The sequence below is a fragment of the Podarcis muralis genome, chromosome 8, assembly GCF_964188315.1.
Source record: "Podarcis muralis chromosome 8, rPodMur119.hap1.1, whole genome shotgun sequence".
In the NCBI taxonomy this organism is placed as follows: domain Eukaryota; kingdom Metazoa; phylum Chordata; class Lepidosauria; order Squamata; family Lacertidae; genus Podarcis; species Podarcis muralis.
In genome coordinates, this window is record NC_135662.1 from 57,934,324 (window position 1) to 57,955,665 (window position 21,342).

The 21,342-nt window shown below is 42.8% G+C and overlaps 1 protein-coding gene and 1 long non-coding RNA gene across 8 annotated transcripts in view; one reads left to right on the top strand and one right to left on the bottom strand.

The window, feature by feature from the left end:
• Positions 1 to 4,692: 4,692 nt before the first annotated feature.
• LOC144328723 (uncharacterized) lies at positions 4,693 to 6,971 on the bottom strand. The gene is made up of 2 exons (XR_013393968.1): positions 6,845 to 6,971; positions 4,693 to 4,947 (listed from the first exon to the last, which is right to left on the bottom strand). It is a non-coding gene; the product is annotated as an uncharacterized LOC144328723 (long non-coding RNA).
• Positions 4,711 to 21,342, top strand: part of DCDC2 (doublecortin domain containing 2) — a 59,257-nt gene continuing 42,625 nt past the window's right edge. For 3 of the 7 annotated variants that reach the window (XM_028737580.2, XM_028737586.2, XM_028737585.2), the window contains exons 1-3: positions 6,916 to 7,049; positions 9,169 to 9,522; positions 12,354 to 12,405. In XM_028737580.2, the coding sequence (XP_028593413.2) occupies positions 9,230 to 9,522; positions 12,354 to 12,405 (345 nt within the window). In that variant the 5' untranslated portion in view covers positions 6,916 to 7,049; positions 9,169 to 9,229. Of the gene's footprint in view, positions 4,926 to 5,754; positions 5,824 to 5,993; positions 6,016 to 6,915; positions 7,050 to 7,121; positions 7,327 to 9,168; positions 9,523 to 12,353; positions 12,406 to 21,342 lie in introns of those variants that run through there. The other 4 variants (XM_028737584.2, XM_028737582.2, XM_028737583.2 and 1 more) reach the window with 4 other exon arrangements.

Genomic DNA, 21,342 nt, shown 5'->3' on the forward strand with positions numbered 1-21,342 from the left:
CCATAAACTGCTATGTTGAAGTAGCTTCTCATGGACTGGGCTCCTCCTAGGTTCCAGCCCTGGACATTTAGGGTCCCTGTGCCATTGTAAAGGCCAATCCAAGGTCAAGCACAGTAGCAGCCTTTGGCTCGAGGCAACTCATAGTCTTCCCTTGTCTACGTGGCAGAGCTCCGATACCCAATATCCTTCTTCAGATGGGGAAGGAGCAAAGCATGAATGGAGTTGGGATATGGCCCCTGCTGCGCAATGTGGTCTGAAAGGACAATGGAGTAGACAAAGACATCTCTGTCCACCTGTCTGGGTTAGAATGTGCCGTTAGGTATGGCAGCACAAGCAGCTGTGACTGGGCTGGCTGTCTTTAACGGTAATAAATCATTTAAAATTAAGAAACACTGGCACAAGGCATTTGAAGACTGCAATATATAAAAAGGAGTGTATGCTAAAGTGGTAGTACTGCCCTTTCACATTTATTAATTAAGGCAAAATTGAAAAACCCAACTGTTAACCAGTAACAGTAGAACATCAAACACTGCTCCCCTCGAAATTACTTTTTTTTTGTAATGGTTAACCACCTTCTTTGTAGCTCACAGCAGGGGGGGATTTTTTTCCCCTTCCTGAAAGCTGAGATAAAAAGAAAGGAGAAAATTCCTGTCTGCTTTTATCATCCTGTATGTTGAAATATGGGTTGTTGTTTTTAAAGGTAGGTAAGCAACATAGTTGCTTGGCTTGGCAAAACGGCACTGAGCAGTACAAGTCAATAAATGAAATGATTTTAATTTTGATACATGCTAATAATGTTCTGCCAGGTCAGTGTTACCCCTTCTACAAACAAGTGTGAGAAAGGAGGCAAAAGTCTTAAGCTGATTATGAGCAGTGTTTTATAGTGCAGATCTTTAAACAAAGATATTTCTGGTTAAAGTTTATTTACTATGCTCATACTTTGAATTAAAGCTATTGGGTCCATTCTAGAGCTTTCATGGGAATTTCACTCTTATTCCTTACACAGTGTGTCGGTGCCATGCATCAGAATGACTAAATGTATGATGTGTATGGACTTGTGAAGTACAAATTATACTTGTACAAAAAGACTGCCAAAAGATGAAGAAACACATTTTTGCTATTTCTGAATGGAATTCCATTTTATGAAGCCCCCTTCATTGACAAACCACCTAAAGTATGACCTTCTCTGAGTAAAAATTTAACCATCAGATCTCATTGGGGCTACTACTGACCCTCCGCAGATAACATTCCACAAACTCTCTCACACTCAGCTGGGAGAAGCTCGTTTGTACACAGGTTATAGCACTGCCAGTGAGAGATTCTGGAAGCTATAATGTCTTCTCGCTATCATACCACCCTCTTCTTGTTTGTGAGCCAGTTTCACACAGCCAAACCTCTCTGCTTTGATGGAAAAACATTTTCATCTTCCTTTAGTCAATTTTGTATACCTGCTACCACTCCTGTCAAGTGTTACATGGATTTGTAGCCTTCTGAATATTGGGTTCTTTTTTTGGGGTGGCGGGAGACCTTTCTTGGTGATGGAGGCTCGCAAGATTACCTGCCTGGGTGAATCAAGGAACTGAATGTACTCTGACAACACACATGCATCTTTTTGCGTGAGATGTAGTTCCATATATTGCAGTGGAAACGGCAAACCTGTACTTTTTTGGGCACACGCTTAAAATATTTTTCTTTAGGCAAGCCAATCGAGACACGCAGGTGGTGCTGTGTTTTAATCTTTTTAAAGCCTCTGTTGATTTTAATAATCCTGAATATTTTTAAACCCTTTAAACTGTTTTTTCATCGAGAATTGTAACGTTTGTTTTATATTATTGTAAACCATTGAGAGGTTTTTTTGTCCACAATCAAACAGGTATATAAATTTTGTTAAACAAACTGTCAGCTTGAGATAGCTCAGTCGGTAGAGCATGAAACTCTTAATCTCACAGTTCTGGGTTCAAGCCCCAAGTTGTGCAAAAAGATTCCTGCGTTGTAGTGGGTTGGACTAGGAATCTCTTATGACTCTACGATTCTATGAAATAAAACTCCCATTAGATGCATGGTACAGTTCATGTAAAGAGAACTAATCAGTTCTCAACGAAAAACAAGAATTAATCCATGTGTTTCATAGTGGAATCAGACAGATAGACAGATCTCTCTCTCTCTGAAGCAAGACCGACTGAGTTCAGTGGGGCTTAGCAAGGGCTTTTGCTGCCTGAAGTAAAGGACAAGATGGCTTCCACTCCCCATTCCACACACACAAGCTCACTTCTAGCAATAGCAACAGGATAGCATCTCCCACTGCACCAAACATAACCCAGTTTCGAGGATATGAAGTGGCTCTTTGGCAATAGAGGAAAATAGCTGGCAGGCTCAGAAGGAACAGGTGGGAGCTACCGTTGCCTGTCTTGTAGCATACGCAGCCTGAACTGGTTGTTTCAGCCTGCCTAATGGTTGGCCCGGCCCGGTGCTGTGGCAAGTTTGGAGTAGACAAGTATAGTTTATACTGTGAATAACACAAGGCTCAGTTAAGACACCCCTGAAAAAAAAAAGAGGGGGGGGGAGCCTGATCTAATCCAATTTGTGGTCTCCTTTCATTGGTTTCTTGTGGTTTGCCCTTTTGGCCATTGTCTTGTAAAAGTCTGGTTAAAAAAATATGTCAGAGCTAATCTTCTGGAAAAGGAGGACTAGTAAAGTTGCCAAGTGCAAATAAAGAGAGTGGTGTTGAGCTTTCTCTTGTAAAATCTTCCCCAATTATAAAGTTTTTCTAAGGCTCCTGTCCAGTGCTTCACTTGTACAATATAAGTAAATGAGATTTAATTTTCAAGTAAATTTAATTAAGGTAAGGGTAGTAGGGATATTTGGGACTCTAAACTGAAGCAAATGTAATCTGGCCATATTAGGAGCCTAATATTTAAGACTTGATGTACACAGCATTTTGAGATACAACAAAAATCATTTGGGCAGCTAAAGAAAGCACTATCATGTCCCCTCTCAGTCTCATTTTCTCCAGGCTTAGCATACACAGTTCCCTCAACCGTTCCTCACAAGGCTTGGTTTCCAGAGCCTTGATCATCTTGGTTGCCCTCTTCTGCACATGTTCTAGCCTGTCAACATCCTTCTTAAGCCATGGCACCCAGAAGTGGATACAGTACAGTGATACCTCGGGTTACAAACACCTCGGGATACAAACACTTGGGGTTACAGACTCCGCCAACCTGGAAGTAGTACCTCGAGTTAAGAACTTTACCTCAGGATGAGAACAGAAATCGTGCAGCGGCAGCGCAGCAGCAGCGGGAGGCCCTATTAGCTAAAGTGGTACCTCAGGTTAAGAACGATTTCAGGTTAAGAATGGACCTCCGGAACGAGTTAAGTTCGTAACCAGAGGCACCACTGTTCTTCAAGTGTGGTTTGATCAAGGCAGAATAGAGTGGTATTGTGACTTTCATTGATGAATGAATGATGGTTTAATATTATTCTTATTCTTATTTGCCCTCCTTGGGCAAATAAGGGTGGGTTACAACAATTTAAAATCCATTACTACTACTACTAAATGCAACCACAAAAAGTAGGGTGGCCCTGAAAATATACATCTCAGGTGTCAAAAGGCCAGGGTAAAGAGGTGTATCTTCAGGATTTGTTGAAAACCATATAATGAAGTCTCTGAATGCACCTCTGTGGCGAGAGAGTTCCACAACTTAAGAGCTGCCACAGAGAATGCCCTCTCTTGTGCTTACATCCCCTGAGTTTTCTAAGATGGCAGAACTACCAGGAGATTACAATCTGAATAGGATAAAAAGCTTGCACTTTTTCACAATAATCAAATTTTACAAATGATGTGAAACTCACATCTGGATTATTGATTGCTCCAGACTCTAAAACAGTGTTCCCCAACCTTGGGTCTCCAGCTGTTTTTGGACTACAATTCCCATCATCCTTGACCACTGGTCTTGCTAGCGAGGGATGATGGGAGTTGTAGTCCAAAAACAGCTGGAGGCCCAAGGTTGGGGAACACTGCTCTAGAAGATTCCAGACCTGGGGTATTGATGGCACAAATTGTACAGGGACAAGCAAACCATGGCACAGGAGCAAAGCATTATGCCTTGCACTCATTCCTCCCTTGCTCCTGCTTGCTACCTGGTGAAGTACATAATATTTCTTTTCTCAAGTTTATATCACGGCCTTTCTTCTGTCATGGTACCTGAAGCGGCTTACACAGGATTCCTAGGAGGTTACTCATCCAGGCACAGATCAGAACTAGAGCTGCTTAGCTTCAGTGAGCTGGGAGCCTCATGTGCCTTCAGATGATATTCTGGGCATACATATGTAGTGTGCATACATATGTATATAGTGTTCACTGAAGTACTTTTGGCTGTGTACATTTAGAGCACGCTGCTTCACTCAAAGAATCCTGGGAGCTGTCCTCACAGAACTATAATTCCCAGCACCCTTATCAAATTGCAGTTCCCATGATTCTTTGGGGGAAGTCACATGCTGTAAATGTATGGCATGTGCACAGCCATGGTCTTTTGGATTTGATATGTGGCATACTTGACAATAAGGCCGGCCATCATTGCTGTAGATCCCTGAAGGACAAATTGATGATTAGAAGAAGCAGTGCTTTTTTCTGGGGAGAAGCAGGGGGGTACGCATACCCCTAAACATTTTGTTAATCTAACAGGAGAAGAAACTAAAAAAATAATAATTTTATTTTCTAGCACAGTGAATCATCAGTTCTGTTGAACAGCACGGTGAACTGTCAGTTCCGTTGCTACCCCCGATGGCGGCCTCATTTCCCATCATGGTGTTTCCTGAGTCTCAGATGGAAGCGAGCGTTTAATGTGTGAAGTAGGAGTTGGAATCAAGCACGGTGATAGTTGTTGCCACTTCCAATGGCGGCTTCTTTTCCTTTCCTGCTGATTTTCGTGAGTCAAAATGAGAGTACCCCTAAACATTATTTTAGGGGAAAAAGCACTGATTAGAAGTACCATATAACTAAAGAAGTGATAAACTGAAAAAAGGAGGAGAGGGAAGGAGAGGCGAGAAGTGAGGAAGACCCCTTAATATGCTTCCTTCTTTTAGTAGCATTAGCAGGTCATTCATCTTGTTCCAAGGTTTGTATGAGAATTACAGTTCAATCCTACACATGTCTTCTAGGAAATAAGCCCTAAATGGAATTCCTGGGTAAGTGTGAATACGATAGCCTATTATCCTTGTGGCCTGTTAATTTTTTTACTAAACCAAAGATACTCAGGAGACACATGTAACTGTCTCTGTTCTCTCTCTCTCTCTCTCTCTCTCTCTCTCTTTCAAGAGGAATTGTGGAAAGCTGTAATCAGGAGTGGGCCGCTGAATAAAATAGAAATTAACACTACACCCATAAAAAAACTATTGCATGTATCTCCCATGCAATGCCTAGCTTGGCCCTGTGCATTGGCTATCATCCATCAAACCGATCAGTGAAAAAGCAATGATCTCGCCATCTTCTTTGGTGTTCAGTCTGCAGTAAATGGTACATGGCACCTTTCTGTGGAGTGGTGCTGAAGACTCATCAAGACATGAGCGCTTAATAGAACACCTGCTCTCAGGTGGCACTACAAACATTTTTCAATACCTGTGCCATACCAGTGCTTAGAAATCTTCAGAGGTTTCTATCTGTTTAGTAACAAGAGTAAGAGTAGTCATAATCCACAGGCCCGTTCTTCCACGGATGGCAGTTGTGAACAGTTAGGAACCCAAGCCGCCTCTGGAACCCCAAGAGCAGCGAGGGATCCTCCAACTGCCATCTTACGCCCTCAGGAATCTCCCCTGCAGGCCCACCAGGTACCCAAGAGGAACTTTGCCTGCCAATCCATCATGTGCCCTCTCTTGCCATTTCTGCACCGATGGCAGGCAGGCTGCCCTCTTGCCCCTCTCTGTCCCGCTCAAGCCATTTCCCACCTGCCATGGTTTGCGTAGTAAAAGGAAAAGGGGCAGGGCTGGATTTAGGTTTGATGAGGCCCTAAGCTACTGAAGGTAACGGGGCCCTTTATATGTTCAGCTGTCCTTTGTCAACAACAAATTGTCGCTTTTGTGTGTGTGTTGAATATATCCTATATGGTATATATAGCGAAAAGCAAAGCTATAGGGAACCAGGCAGAGGGCCTTCTCGGTAGTGGCGCCCGTCATGTGGAACGCCCTCCCGTCAGATGTCAAAGAGATAAACAACTACCTGACATTCAGAAGACATCAGGGAAGTTTTTAATGTGTGACATTTTAATGTATTTTTAATCTTTGTTGGAAGCAGCCTAGAGTGGCTGGAGAAACCCAGATGGGTGGGGTACAAATAAAAATTTATTTATTTATTTATTTATTATTATGGATCTAATAGGTATCTAAAGCTATTTGCACATAACAAAATATGTATTTTATCAAAGTAATTGTTGAACTGAAATACAATTTAAGAAGTATATTAATAGTGAAATTTGGGGGGGGGGGCTCAAGAGAGTGGGGCCCTAAGCTATAGCCTGTTTAGCTTATACTTAAATCCGGCACTGAAAAGGGGAAGAATTATAGTTTCTCTCCCTACCACCCACGGGGACGGGGGGGGGGGGTCCCTGAGGCGCCCTTCTCCCTTGCGGGCGCCCCTGAAAGCTTCAAGGCTGCGGAGTCTCTGCAGTTTCCTTTCCTTGCATTGAGTGCAGCTATGTGCGTTGCTACGGAAACTGCAGGGTTGGGGAAATAATAATAATAATAGCATTCTCCTCCAACTCCTCCTCCTCCTCCTCCTCCCCCCCTGGGAGCCGAAGTTCCCGCAGCAGCAGCAGCAAACCGCCAGAATAGCCTCCCTGCTCCTCTCTCTTACCTTTGGGAGACCCAGCCCGGAGAGAGAATGAGGCAGGTATTCTGCGGTAGCGACAGCCGCCACCGCCGCCAGCCTGCAGTTCTTTGGTAAAAGCTCATGGTGTTGGCAGCTGAGCCGCTGCTGGGTGGAGAGAGAGAGAGAGAAAGAGACGGGCTGCCCTATATCCAGAGTGAAAAGAAGAATTTGGACTTTGCTGTGTGCACAGGTGCTCTTCCCCTTTCTCCTGCTCTGTTCTTCTCTACAGGGGACCACAACCAAAAATGCTCCCTGGTTTGTGCTGCGTCGTTTGTCCCCTTTCCCCCGCTTCCCCCTGATTTGCGTGTTCACACGTGATACTAACAGCGGCTCCCCCCCCCCCCCGCTCGACACGGTCGTGTGAATTACTTTGTTTTGTTAGTTTTTAAAGTGTTTTTGTTTAAATCGGCCTCTTTTCCCTTCGTGGGTTAAGCCTGACGCTCGTGCACGCCAAAGAGCAGCCACAGGTTTGTTTTGTTTTTTAGCGCTTTTAGTGTCGCGCGGCAGGGGACACTTTCTCTTGCTCTGGGCACCCGGGTTTCCTGAAGGGAAATGCCAAGAAAAAAGAAAAAGTCGGGGAGGGGGGGGGGGTTGGATCTGCCCGAAGCCATTTGCAACAGCAGCACAGGCATTTCTTGTCCACTTCCACCCTGGCAAGAGTGCTGGGCTGGTCCAGGCATCTTGAAGGCTTGCTATTTCCTCAGCAGAAGCTGAAAATGGGGGTGTTTGATACGAAGGGCCCTCAAAGGGGTTTAATACACTGATCTCTCTCCCTGCCTTGAGCCAAATCATGCCTTCTAAAAGCAGCTGAGACAGACATCAGGAAATATTCAGAGGATGGGCTCTCTTGCCCTTTGATCCCATGGTTTAAAGTGAATTTAAACTAGAACTCACCTGCCAGCATCCAAGTTCCAGGATCATATGAAGTGGTCATATGATCAACAGGCTCCTGAGGACATGCAGAGTGCTTTCACTTCATCACAGAGCAACCACAGTCAGACCGCCCCCCCCCCAAGCCTCTAATATGGCTTCTTGACAAGGTTGAGCCCCAAGACCTCTTGTTGTTGAAATTAATCGCTGGGTATATCTTATCAAGGTTGCAGTAAGAGTGTGTCTGGTAAATTAAGGGGTAAGCATGTGGGTCAATTAAATGTGACACTGGTGGGGCTGCAGCTATGTCTTCATTTGCAGTAGGATGTGGCAGTGAGAGACAGCATCCTGAGGGAAGTGAAGAATGAACTGTTTTCAGACTGCATGTGGAGGAATGACAATTTTTAATGCTTCGCTATGTAAAAGAGAGAGAGAGAGGAAAATGCCTCCCTGCAAGTAGAAAACTAGTTAAGCAAAAACCTTTCTTCCCTGATGTGCTTATTTTCTGCTTGCAAGGATTTTCAGCATGGGTTGCTTTACCTGCTGTCTGAAATGGTACCGTCCGCTCTAACATCTTGCTGCTCTGTCATTCTGTTCTGCTGCGTCTGTGGTAGAAGGGAGATCTGAAATCAGGCAACTACAACAAGATCAATTCAGCAATAAAGTTCTTTTGTGTCTCACAGCTCTGTGTTCTCTCTCCCCCTGCCACCCTATCTCTTGTTCTACTGAACATATTTCTGTTAGGATGTTATCGGAATTCAGCCAGGAAAAGTACCGCTATGCCCAGTTCCTGCCCGCTATCTCTGGGCCCAATAAAATACTGCCAGATGAAAGCTTTTATTTCCCCCCAATACCTGATGATAATCTCCTCCTCCTCTCCATTTTTGCATGCCACCTGTTGCTGAGCTTTGGCCGCTTTGGAGACTTGCGGTCCACCTCACAGCTGATTTTGAGGATGAAGAAGCTGGCATAGAAGAATGGAGAAAAGCGAGGGGAGTGAAGACTCCTGGAGAAAAACAACAACATGTTGCCTAGTTCCAGTGACTACAAAGCTGGATCCTGGGACTACAAAGTTGGGAAAAGGGGGGAGGGGGTTCTTTATTCTGCTCAGTCACTGTTTCTGCTTTACGCTTGTAGACTAAGCATATGGGATAAGAAACTCCTGATGGCATTACCATTCTCCGGAGAGTGGCGAGAACTGGTTGCCTAGCACAAGTTGCTCTTTAAACTGCATTGAAATTGACACCTTAGGGAGGCACTAAGAGCATCTCTGGTACTTTTAGGCAGAGAGGTACCATTGGTGGTGCTCCCAGTGTGCCCGTCTTGGCTGACTGTGTGTGTACACATGCAGTACGCGTACTGCAAACAGGGATTTTAACAGGACGGCAGGAGAGAGAGGCGGTAGGGAGAATAAAGCCTGTTCCTTGCTGAACCAACAGGTGTGCGGGCCAAAGGCTCCTTTCAAAGGAGGAATCGGAAGACGTGGGTCGAAGCAGGGCCATGAGCAGTCCCAGTGCCAAGCCAACATGCCTGTCGCAGCCGGTGGTGAAGAGCGTGATGGTGTATCGCAACGGAGATCCGTTCTTCCCAGGGCGCCGAGTGATCATACACGAGAAAAAGGTGTCCAGCTTCGATGTCTTCCTAAAAGAAGTGACCGGTGGGGTGAATGCTCCCTTTGGGGCCGTGCGGAATATCTACACCCCCCGTGGTGGCCACCGCGTCCGACAACTAGACGAGATTCAGAGCGGAGAGCACTATGTCGCCGGTGGCAGGGAGGCCTTCAAGAAACTCAAGTGAGTACAGTGGTACCTCGGGTTACAGACGCTTCAGGTTACAGATGCTTCAGGTTACAGACACCACTAACCCAGAAATAGTACCTCGGGTTAAGAACTTTGCTTCAGGATGAGAACAGAAATCGTGCTCCGGTGGCGCGGCAGCAGCGGGAGGCCCCATTAGCTAAAGTGGTTCCTCAGGTTAAGAACAGTTTCAGGTTAAGAACGGACCTCTGGAACGAATTAAGTTCTTAACCTGAGGTACCATTGTAAAAGCAAACCAAAATGGCTTGGAAACTTCTACTTTATGTGCTCTTTTTAAAGGCACTATCCAGATGCCTCAAAAATTAGAATCAACGTAAGCACTGAGACTTTTTGCAGCTTGAAAGGTGTTTCTATTTCATCTGCCCAGTCCCCTTATCCCCTGTGCACATTCCCTGCAAGGTGCTTCTATCATTTCAACATGAAATCTTTGTCCCTGAGGAGAAAAAAAACAACAAGAATTGAGAGAAAAAGCTTCAGTTGTTCAAACATTATTAACTTCATCAATGGACACATGAGGCTATTTTGTGGTATTTGGTAATCGTGTCTGACATTTCTGTGTCTCGGGTTCTATGTGTGCTTTGGCTTTGTTCCAGTAAATGATATAACCTAGTCCTGGGCATGCTCAGATGTAAGTCCTGCTTTGTTTTATAGGGCCTTCTCCCAGGTAAGCGTGTATAGGATTGCAGCCTTAATGGTTATGTTAATGAAGCACAGGTAATCTCTATTAAAATAATAAAACTTGGGGATATTCTTGGGTAAATGATGGTATAGGAACCACTGAAGATATTTTTGTCACTCAGTGCTCTGCCTTTATTTATTTATTTTTTATTATTTTACAATGCTCTGCCTTTTAGCCTCCAGCCCCACACTTGCAGCTGCATAAGCTAAGAACAAATGGCTAAATATACAACTAATTTGTGTGGCAGAATGAAGCATTTTAGCCATAGAATCATAGAATTGTAGAGTTGGAAGGGACACAGCAATAAAGAAGAATGAGTTTGCTGGCCAGTGTAAACTGAAGTGGGATCTGTCAACTAGACTTTCTTAAAAGTTGTAATTAAGGACATTGTATATAATTGTTTTAAAGGTCATTTTTATGTGAAGATAAATATATGTAGGACGCAGAGTGTGTGTCAGTGCTTGGTAGATGTACAAAGAGCTGCACCCTCAGATGTACAGAGCTGTTCTTTTTCTTAGGCACAGTAGAAGTCATAGGAGACACTGGGTGGATTTACACACAGGGAAAAAACATTATAAATAAGTCAGAAATTAGATCGTTATAGCAAAATAAAAAACCCCTATGGAAAAACGTGTCTAAAAATTTCCTGCTCTCTGGCACCATCTGGTGTTGCATGTTTATAGCACATTCAAATGGTTGTTTCTTTACTAATGTAGCTGAGCCCTTAGCAACTTTTGAAATTCCAGGAATTCATTGAGACAGTTTAAAAAAAGCTTTGCATAAAATTGTATCCATTTTCCATTTGTCTTTAGCTGCTGGCAGGGCATATCAATTAGTTACTAGGCGATGCCATTTTTAAATACAGAGTCCTATCATGAAACCAAAAAGGGATGTGGCTGGCGCTGTGGTCTAAACCACTGAGCCTGGGGCTTGCCGATCAGAAGGTTGGCGGTTCGAATCCCCACGACGGGGTGAGCTCCCATTGCTCGGTCCCAGCTCCTGCCAACCTAGCAGTTCGAAAGCACGTCAAAGTGCAGGTAGATAAATAGTTACCGCTCCGGCGGTAAGGTAAATGGCCAGCTCCCTCGGCCAGTAAAGCGAGATGAGTGCTGCAACCCCAGAGTCGTTCGCAACTGGACTTCACTTTCAGGGGTCCTTTACCTTTTTATCATGAAACCATGCCTATCAAAACGTAAGAATCCCAGCCAATCTTTTCTGTGCCATCATTGCAGCCTTAGACTATAGAGTTCCTTAATTTTGGGCAGGTTTCCTCAACCTCAGCCCTCCAGATGTTTTTGGCCTACAACTCCCATGATCCCTAGCTAGCAGGACCAGTGGTCAGGGATAATGGGAATTGTAGTCTCAAAACGTCTGGAGGGCCGAGGTTGAGGAAGCCTGATTTAGGGTATGGGTAATCCCATCTCTCTGTGTTACTGTGCCCTGTTCCTCTTTGCTAAAATAATGTATAACTTGCACCATGGTTCAGTTATTGTGAGCAGTGCCTGCTAGGGTCTCTTGGCTCTTCTGCTTCTTGATTTCTCATTTTCTTTACTATTAGCAAAGCATTCTAAGTAAAGGGTTTTCTCCCTGTCTGCTGATGAACACTATTGGGATTTAAAGGCAGTGTTTACTATCTGGGCTGCAAACTTATAGCTTGCTTACTATCTCAGAAATAACACCATTAAACTCAGTTGGACTTACTTGGAGTAGACAAGTATATGGTTGCACTTTGAATGTTTTTGTTTAATAAATATGCCTCACATATGCATCATCCCCCCCCCCCCAAATTGCACTCATCTAACCACTATCAGATTGTGGGTCTTTTGAAGCCAAAGTAGCATCACCCATGCACAAAAGGGAGATATTCAGCAGGCCTGGGGCATTCCCAAGATTGGCAGATGTAAATGCACTGTCTCTCTCTGTATGTATTTGTATATTTGGTGGAGACCACCAAACAGTCCAACAAGGACTGAAATGCTAACTGTGTAGGGTAGAGGGAGGTGAGACGGAACGGAGTTTCCTGTAAAAGGGTATGACTCTCTGGCTGGAACCCTGAACATGAAGGCATGCTCTACACCACTGTAGGTTGCTCTTGTACATAACCTATATTCCTTTTGTTGATTTGCAGCTACTTGGACATTGGAGAACTGAAGAAAAGGCCTATGGAAATAAGTAATGAGGTAAAGTAATTTATACATTAAAACAAACTAGGATCAATCTGTATTATACTTGAGTCTAGGGAAATGAAAACAAAGCAAAGTTTTATTGAATCAGCTACAATCCTGAAATCACTTACCGGGTGGGTGGGTGTGTATATCATTGAACGCAGTGGTGCTTGCTCTTGAGTAGACACTGTAAGAGCCACCCTAACAGCTTGAGAGAGATCTAGACAGACAGCTCCACTCACTTAAAACTTTTAATACAACTGCTCTAGATCTGCTTTGCCCCAGACTTCCACTTGGTTTCTCTTAAAGAGGCAGTAACTTAGTAATGATCTGATGAAGTGGATTGCAGGCAATGAATTTGTCATGTGCCACAAGACTCTTTGCATTCACATGTATTGATAGCTGATTGTCAGGGTTGGAGTCAGATGCAGGTCAGCCTGAAAGACTCAGGGTTCTGTTGTCAGGGAAGTTAACTATTCAAGGAAACGGCATACAACTCAGCAACCCTTTCCAGGAGGATTGCCAGGACTGAAGGTCCCTGCCTTCCACCCTTTCTAAGGCTCCTCATCTCCTAGATGTTTCCCAAGCAGTCTCAAACTGTGTCTCCTCCGCTCTCATTATCCTGCATGATATTGGAGACTGGGGAGAGCAGAGCTTGTTGCAGCAGGAGTTGGAGACTCCCTGGATTCTTCAGCAGCCTCTTTCCCTGCCCCCTGCTTTAGTCTCGGAATCTGAACTGCTCTCTGCCACGAGCTCTTCCTGCTCGCTAAACCCTGTTGCCCCACCAGCATCCAGCCCCTCTTCTCAATCTTCTCCCTCTGACCTCTCCTCAGTGTCCCACCACCAATCTCCTGGCTCTGAGCCTTCCTCCTCAGGGGTTTCCCTTCGGGGTTCCCAGCTGGTGCCTCCAACCACCTGTCTTCATTCAGCATTGTTAACAGACCCTAATCATGTTTCACAACTACAGGAAACAGAACAAATGAATTTTGCCTCCGGAAACCCCTGCAACTTGTAATCCTGTAATATTTGGGAGCTCAGACCATAATTTTAGTTCAAAACTGTTATTTGTGGCAACCATTTTTTGGTGTGATGTATGAACTTTCTAGTTAGTTTATGCTAACTCAGCATCTATTTTAAAGTTAAAATCCAGTGTCTTCTGGATTATTTGTTTGTGTTTGCTTTTTTGTTGTTGCTGTGGATCCCTTGTCTTATTCGCGGAACCAATTTCCCTGGAGAAAAGACTGTAAAGAAGAGTGAAAGGCAGGCTGCACTGTTCTAACAGAATTGCTACTATAGTTCATGGTCATTTAACACAGATATAAAATAGGAAATTAATATTTTACAGTGATTATCTCCTGCAAGTGAGACAGACTAATTATATAGTATCAGTAATTCTAATTCCACCAGCATGTTCTGCTTAGTACATGAACCAAACTTACGTCAGTAAAATCTTTGAATGGATTTCATTGCTAGAGAGAGTACAATTTCTGATGGAGTGTGTAATGTAGAATGAAGAAACGGAAATAACACCTAAACTACTCATTTGTACGTGCCATAATAGGTTAAAAGGTATAGGACCCTGGAAGGTTAAGTACAGTCAAAGGCGACTATGGGCTGCGGTGCTCATCTCACTTTAGGCCGAGGGAGCCGACATTTGTCCACAGACAGCTTTCCGGGTCATGTGGCCAGCATGACTAAACCAATTCTGGTGCAATGGAACACCATGATGGAAGGCAGAGCGTAAGGAAATTTACCTTCCCGCCACAGCAGTACCTATTTATCTACTTGCACTGGTGTGCTTTTGAACTGCTAGGTTGGCAGAAGCTGGGACAGAGCAATGGGAGCTCACCTTGTTGTGCGGATTCAAACTGCCAACCTTCTGATCAGCAAGCCCAAGAGGCTCAATGCTTTAGACCACAGCGCCCAAGTTAACACACCCTTAACTTAGATTTGTTTAGAAAAGTGCCTAATTTGAGGCTCGAGTTAAAAGTGAGGATAATTTAAGTGCTCTTTCCTTACCATTTTTATTTTTATGAATAACATGCACATTGCCTTTGATCTGTAGAGTTGATTGCCTTTGCAGTTCAGCTCTTACATTTTGCTTATATTTGGGAATCCTACTGGCTGTGACATTTAAAGGTAGGGAGGAATTTTCATTGACGTCTCTTTGGCTTGTGATCCTAGGGTGTTTTTAAAAACTAACCATATTTTGTAGTGAGTGACTTGGCTGACTTCTTTTAGTACTGTAATCTGGAAGTATCAGCCCTGCAGGCACCTTCTGAGTTTATGAAATCCAAATAATGTGGGTTGATCTGTGGTAGGATTGTTTTATCTTAATCTGTCTGCAGCAGGTTGTTTCAAATGTCTTTTTGATCACTTTCAGCTGTCTGATTCATTGAACGTTTTCCTCAATCTATTCTTCTTTATGTTACATTACAGTCTTCAACATTCCTTCCTGGAAGTAGGTTCCACTGAAATCAATGATATCTCCTCCCCCCCCCCCCAGGATAAATATGTAGGATTCAGGTATAAATTTCCAAGTCTTCTCTGAAAGTATAAAGGGAGTGATTTAAGAAAAAGAATGTGATGTGCCAAATGGTACAATAGTTTTTGTACTTGTGTGGCGAATGGACAATTGCACCTCAGAATCTGTTCCAGAAGTCTGTTTGACTTCCAAAACGTTCAAAAACCAAGGCGTGGCTTCAGATTGGCTGCAGGAAGTTCCTGCGGCCAACCGGAAGCCGTGGAAGCTGCGTCGGACATTTGGGTTCCAAAGAACGTTTGCAAACCGGAACACTCACTTCTGAGCTTGCGGTGATAGGGAGCCAAAACGTTTGACTCGCAAGGCGTTCGCGAAGCAAAACAACTGTATTGAATATGTACAACCCTAGCATTATCTAAGCCTCACATATATTTACTAAAGTGGTTAGATGGAAGTGCAATCCTGTGCAACTCAGAACTCACAATTCTATTCACCCCCATACCGTTTTGTTCCTTTTGAGGAAACAAGAGGAGTAGAATTGTTTAGCTGGAACTCTTTTTCTTGCATTAAGTGGTAGCTAGAGGAGGAAACAGGACTGGACAGCATATCAAATGAATCTTCACTGAATCAAGATTTCCCCATGCAGTAATTTCAGTCATTGCCGTTAGATAACGAAATGTAAAAAATTCTATTTGTTTTACAGCATCTTTCATTGCAAAGCACACTGTATGTTCACATTCCATGAAATACATTTTCAGTAGTGTCTTAAGTCTTCTTAATTTAGGCAGCATTCCAAAACCCACTTTTAAGCCGCATTGAACTAAGTGGGACTTCAGAGTAGGCGTGTAGAGGATTGTCCTGGGAACATATTTTCTTTAAGAGGTTGGTGTAAAGATCCAGAACAGGGATCTCCTATATTTATAGTGAAGTAAATTATGTGCTGACAACTTTACTATCTAGGATAAGTAAACATTTCAGAAATAAGATTTGTTTAAAACAGCATGAATGAAGCATTTGCATTGCATTAAAAGGGCAATCCATTATGTTTTATGGGAATGTAGTATTGTAGAATAAAAATGACTCAGACTTAAAAAGGAGAACCAATAGCTTTATTTCTTGCTGGTTGAGTGACCCGGCAGCTGAAGCACTGGATTTAGCATCTTAAAACTCTGGAAGAGCATAGCTCTCCAAGTTGTTTGATAGTTAGTATCTTGGTAACCTAATTAGCACAACACACCATACAAACACTGTTATTCTTCTGAAATGAATACCTTGAGGATTCAGTGCAACGTTGACCAGAAAGCCTGTGAAAACAAAGATGATGCTTCTGGTTTACACATGTTTTGCTAATTGCAACTGTGTCCTTCAGAAAGATAATGGCCAAACATTCTAATTCTGTGTATAGCAGGAGTGGGGAGCCTTGGACCTGGAGGCTAAATGTGGCCCTCCAGGCATCTCTGTCTCACCCTTGGAGTGAGAACTCTCCAAGTTCCAAGAGAGTTCCGAGAGAGCCAGTGTGGTGTAGTGGTTAAGAGCGGTAGTCTCGTAATCTGGGGAACTGGGTTCGTGTCTCCGCTCCTCCACATGCAGCTGCTGGGTGACCTTGGGCTAGTCACACTTCTCTGAAGTCTCTCAGCCCCACTCAGCTCACAGAGTGTTTGTTGTGGGGGAGGAAGGGAAAGGAGAATGTTAGCCGCTTTGAGACTCCTTAGGGTAGTGATAAAGCGGGATATCAAATCCAAACTCTTCTTTTCTCCCCAAGCCATGTCCCACAATAGCACTGCTCTACACCTGCCTCAGGTGTTTTTGCCTGGTGAGAATACAGCTCCCTATGCATGCTCAGAAGGAAACAGGCTATGGTTGTGACAGGGGAGGTGTGGATATGAAGCTCTGCTGGTAAGCGGCTTGGGGAAAGGAACTACAGTGGTGCCTCGCAAGATGAAAATAATCCGTTCCGCGAAAAGGGGGGTGGTCATCTACATTAACAAACAAATCGAAGCGAAACATCTATTCAAAGACGAAGAAGGGAGGATATCAGCAGTTCAAATTAATTGGCAAGGGGAAAAGATAATAGTAGTGGGGATATATGCGCCGAATGTTAACAAGTCAGAGTTTTTTAGGAGGCTAGAGGGAAAGTTATCCGATTATGCTGACCAGAAAATTATACTATTGGGAGATATGAACGGCGTGGTGTCGTTAGAGCTGGATAGGCTAAGGGACACGAAAGGCACAGAAGGAAAACTACCCAGAACCTTCTTCTCTTTGGTACAAAATTGTAATTTAGTGGATATTTGGAGATTTAAATACCCCCTGGAAAAACAACATACTTTCCACTCAGAACCCAATGACTCTTTCTCAAGATTAGACCAGATATGGATTTCGGCAGAATTAATCCCAAGAGCTGCAAGGGTGGGGATCCAGGCTAAAACAATTTCCGACCATAACCCAATAAAAATGGAACTGAAAGGGCTAGAAAGAAGGACAAATAGATGGAAAATGAGAGACTATTTATTGGACGACCAAGAGATAGTAGAGAAAGCCCAAAACAGGTTAAAGGAATATTTTGAAGACAATTTAGGTAAAGGTACAAAACCAAAAGTGGTGTGGGATGCAGGCAAGGCGGTGATGCGGGGCTTCTTTATCCAACACAATGCAATTAAGAACAATAAGAGAGAAAGAGGGAAAAAAGAAATTTTACAACAAATATTAGAGAATGAACAGAAATTAACTAAAAATCCCCAAAATAAGAAAATAAAAGAGAACATTAAAGTCCTACAATCCCAGTACGCGATGTTGATAAATAGAGAGATAGAATGGAAAGTTAAAAAATTAAGACAAAGGAACTTCGAGTACGCTAATAAATCAGGGAAGTTATTAGCCTGGCAATTAAAAAAAAGGAAGGAGCAGAATACAATAAATAAAATTGAGCTGGAAGGAGAAGAGATAAGCAAGCCCAAAGAAATAAGGAAGGCCTTTTTGGATTTTTACAGAGGACTCTTTAAAAACACAGAAAGGAATAACATGAGAAAAATAGAGAGATATTTAAAAGCTAAGAACATCAACAAGATCTCCTCAGCAGAAAAAGAGAAGCTAAACGCTCTAATTGAGATAGAAGAAATCAAAGCAACAATTAAAAATTTAAAAAATGGGAAAGCTCCAGGCCCAGATGGGTTTACTGGTAGATACTATAAGGAGATGGAACCAGCTCTACTGACCCCAGTGCAAGAAGTAATGAATAACATCCTCAAAGAAAGAGAACTACCAGAGACGTGGAAGGAAGCATTGATCACATTAATTCCCAAACAAGACTCAGATTTACGGCAAATTAAAAACTATAGACCGATTTCCCTGCTAAATATAGACTACAAGATCTTTGCGGGAATCCTAGCAAAGAGATTAAAGGACATTCTGATAGAAAGTATACACAAAGACCAAGCCGGCTTTTTGCCGGGCAGGCAAATGAAAGACAACACAAGAAACATAATAAACATCATAGAATACTTAACAGATAGGTGCGATAAACAAGGTGTGTTGTTATTTGTGGACGCCGAAAAAGCGTTCGATAATGTAATCTGGGATTTCCTGCTGAAACAATTGGAATATATGGAGGTGGGCACCGAATTTTATAATGGGATAAGAGCCATCTACACAGAACAGAAGGCAAGACTCATAATAAACAATGTAGAGACTGAAGAAATAACAGTAACTAAAGGAACAAGACAGGGATGCCCACTGTCCCCTTTATTGTTTGTAATGGTGTTAGAGGTCTTACTTAATTCTATAAGAGACAACAAAAAAATAAAAGGAGTAAGGGTAGGTCAGAACGAATATAAAATCAAAGCTTTCGCGGACGACCTGGTGGTAACATTGGAGGATCCATTAGACTCAATAAAAGAGGCGCTCGAAGAATTCAACCAATTTGGTAAAATAGCGGGTTTTAAACTTAACAAAAGGAAAACAAAAATGATAGATAAGAACATGTACAAGGACAAAGTTGAAGAATTACAAAGAGAAACGGAACTAGAGGTGACTAAGAAGGTGAAATACCTAGGAGTATGGGTAACACCAAAAAATATAGACTTATTTAAAAACAACTATGAAACAGTATGGAAAGGAATTAAAAAAGACATAGAAACGTGGGGTAGGCTCAGATTGTCATTTTGGGGTAGAATAGCCACAATCAAAATGTCCGTACTTCCAAGAATATTATTTCTTTTCCAAAATATCCCCGTGATTAAAGGTACTAGGATATTCAAAGTCTGGCATAGGGAGATTTCAAAATTTATCTGGCAGGGGAAGAAACCCAGAATAAAATTCAAATTGTTGACAGATGTGAAGGAAAGGGGAGGCTTCGCCCTGCCAGATTTGAAACTATACTATGAGGCATCTTGCCTATGCTGGGTAAAGACATGGATTAATCTGGAGGATAGAGAAGTGCTGGACTTAGAAGGTCATGATAACCGATTCAGGTGGCACGCCTACCTGTGGCACAGGCGGAAGAGATTGCACAAGGAATTCGGAAACCACATATTCAGGGGCCCACTGATTGAGGTATGGGAAAGGTACAAAGACCTGCTAGAACCTAAAACACCCCACTGGCTGTCACCATTAGAAGTTATGTCCGTTAAAAAGACCAATATGAGGGCTAACTGGGCCACATACGAACAACTGTTAATGAAAGAGGAAGGAAAGTGGAAAATGAGGCCGTATGAGCAGGTCAAAGACCAAGTTTATGATTGGCTCCATTACTTCCAGACAAATGATATGTTTAGGAAAGATTTCAAAGATAAAGGATATGTTGACAAAAACTCTAGATTCCAAACTGAGATCCTGGAAAATAATACAAAAACTCTGTCTAAAATGTACAATCAGTTACTGGACTGGAACCTAATTGACGAGGAAGTTAAATCGGTAATGACACACTGGGCCAAAGACTTTGGCCGTAACATCTACTTTGAAGAGTGGGAAAAACTATGGAAACAACATCTTAGGTTTACGGCTTGTGTGTCACTTAAGGAAAATTTAATGAAAATGTTTTACCGCTGGTATATGACTCCCATCAAATTAGCCAGAATGTACGGATCCTGTAACAAATGCTGGAAGTGCAAGGAGAGGGAGGGGACATTCTACCACATGTGGTGGGAATGCCAAAAGGTTAAAGGGTTTTGGGAGAGTGTGTATAATGAAATAAAGAAAATCTTAAGTTATACCTTTGTTAAAAAACCCGAGGCATTCCTGCTGGGATTGGTAGGAAAGGAGATAAAAAGGAAAGACTATAAGCTGTTCCAGTACGCAACAACGGCAGCAAGGGTCCTGTTAGCCAAAAACTGGAAGTTAGAGGGTTTGCCGACAATAGAGGAATGGAGATCAAAATTATTAGACTACGTGGAGATGGATAAGATGACAGGGAAAATCAGATATATAAAAGACCAGAGGTTTATAAAAGATTGGGAAAGTTTTACGGAATATCTGGAAAATCTAAGCGATGGTCAGATAACACTAGTGGGTTTTAAGGGAGCTCTGTAAGAAGCAAAGGGTACTGTCTAAAGGAAAACAGAGGAACCAGAATGATCAACGGCACTACAAAAGAAGAAATGCGGAACTATTGGCTTTTATTAACACGGATGATTTGTGGAAAGGTTGAAGGAAGCCACTTTGTAAACTATGTAAACATTAAGTGGAATATTATAGTTTTGTTTTGTATTTTGATCCATGCAAATCAATAAAAAATTATGTTGGGAAAAAAAAAAATCCGTTCCGCGAGTCTCTTCGTCTAGCGGTTTTTTCGTCTTGCGAAGCAACCCTATTAGCGGATTAGCGCTATTAGCGGTTTAGCGGCTTAGCGGCTATTAAAGGCTTAGCGGCTTAGCGGCTAAAAGGCTATTAGCGGCTTAGAAAAAGGGGGGGGGAGTGGAAAAAACCCACAAGACTCGCAAGACGTTTTCGTCTTGTGAAGCAAGCCCATAGGGAAAATCGTCTTGCGAAGCAACTCAAAAACGAAAAACCCTTTTGTCTAGCGGGTTTTTCGTCTTGCGAGGCATTCGTCTTGCGGGGCACCACTGTAGTGTTTTTGTGTAGTCTACTGAATGTTTATATGCATGTTTTGCAGACATCTGATATTAATTCCTATGTTTGGCAATATGCTTGCTTAGACCTCCTCATTTTCTGTAATTTGTCCTTGTCATTGTAACAAAAGAGTAGGCCAACATCTCGCTCTCTCCCCCTCTCTCTATGCATATATGTAAAAACAAGATGCAAATGGGTGAGAAGAGGGGTTAACTCACAGATCAGTCTGTGAAATCTTGATAAGAGAGACTAGATTTCTTCTGTTAGTGATGCAAAGCATCCACATACTTGGATGTAATCAGACTTTTGGGTTCCCTTGACCTCAGTCTGTCCTAAGGGAATGCAAATATTTATACTCCGTTTACCAGGGAGGACTGAATATAATAGACCATTGTATTGAACTG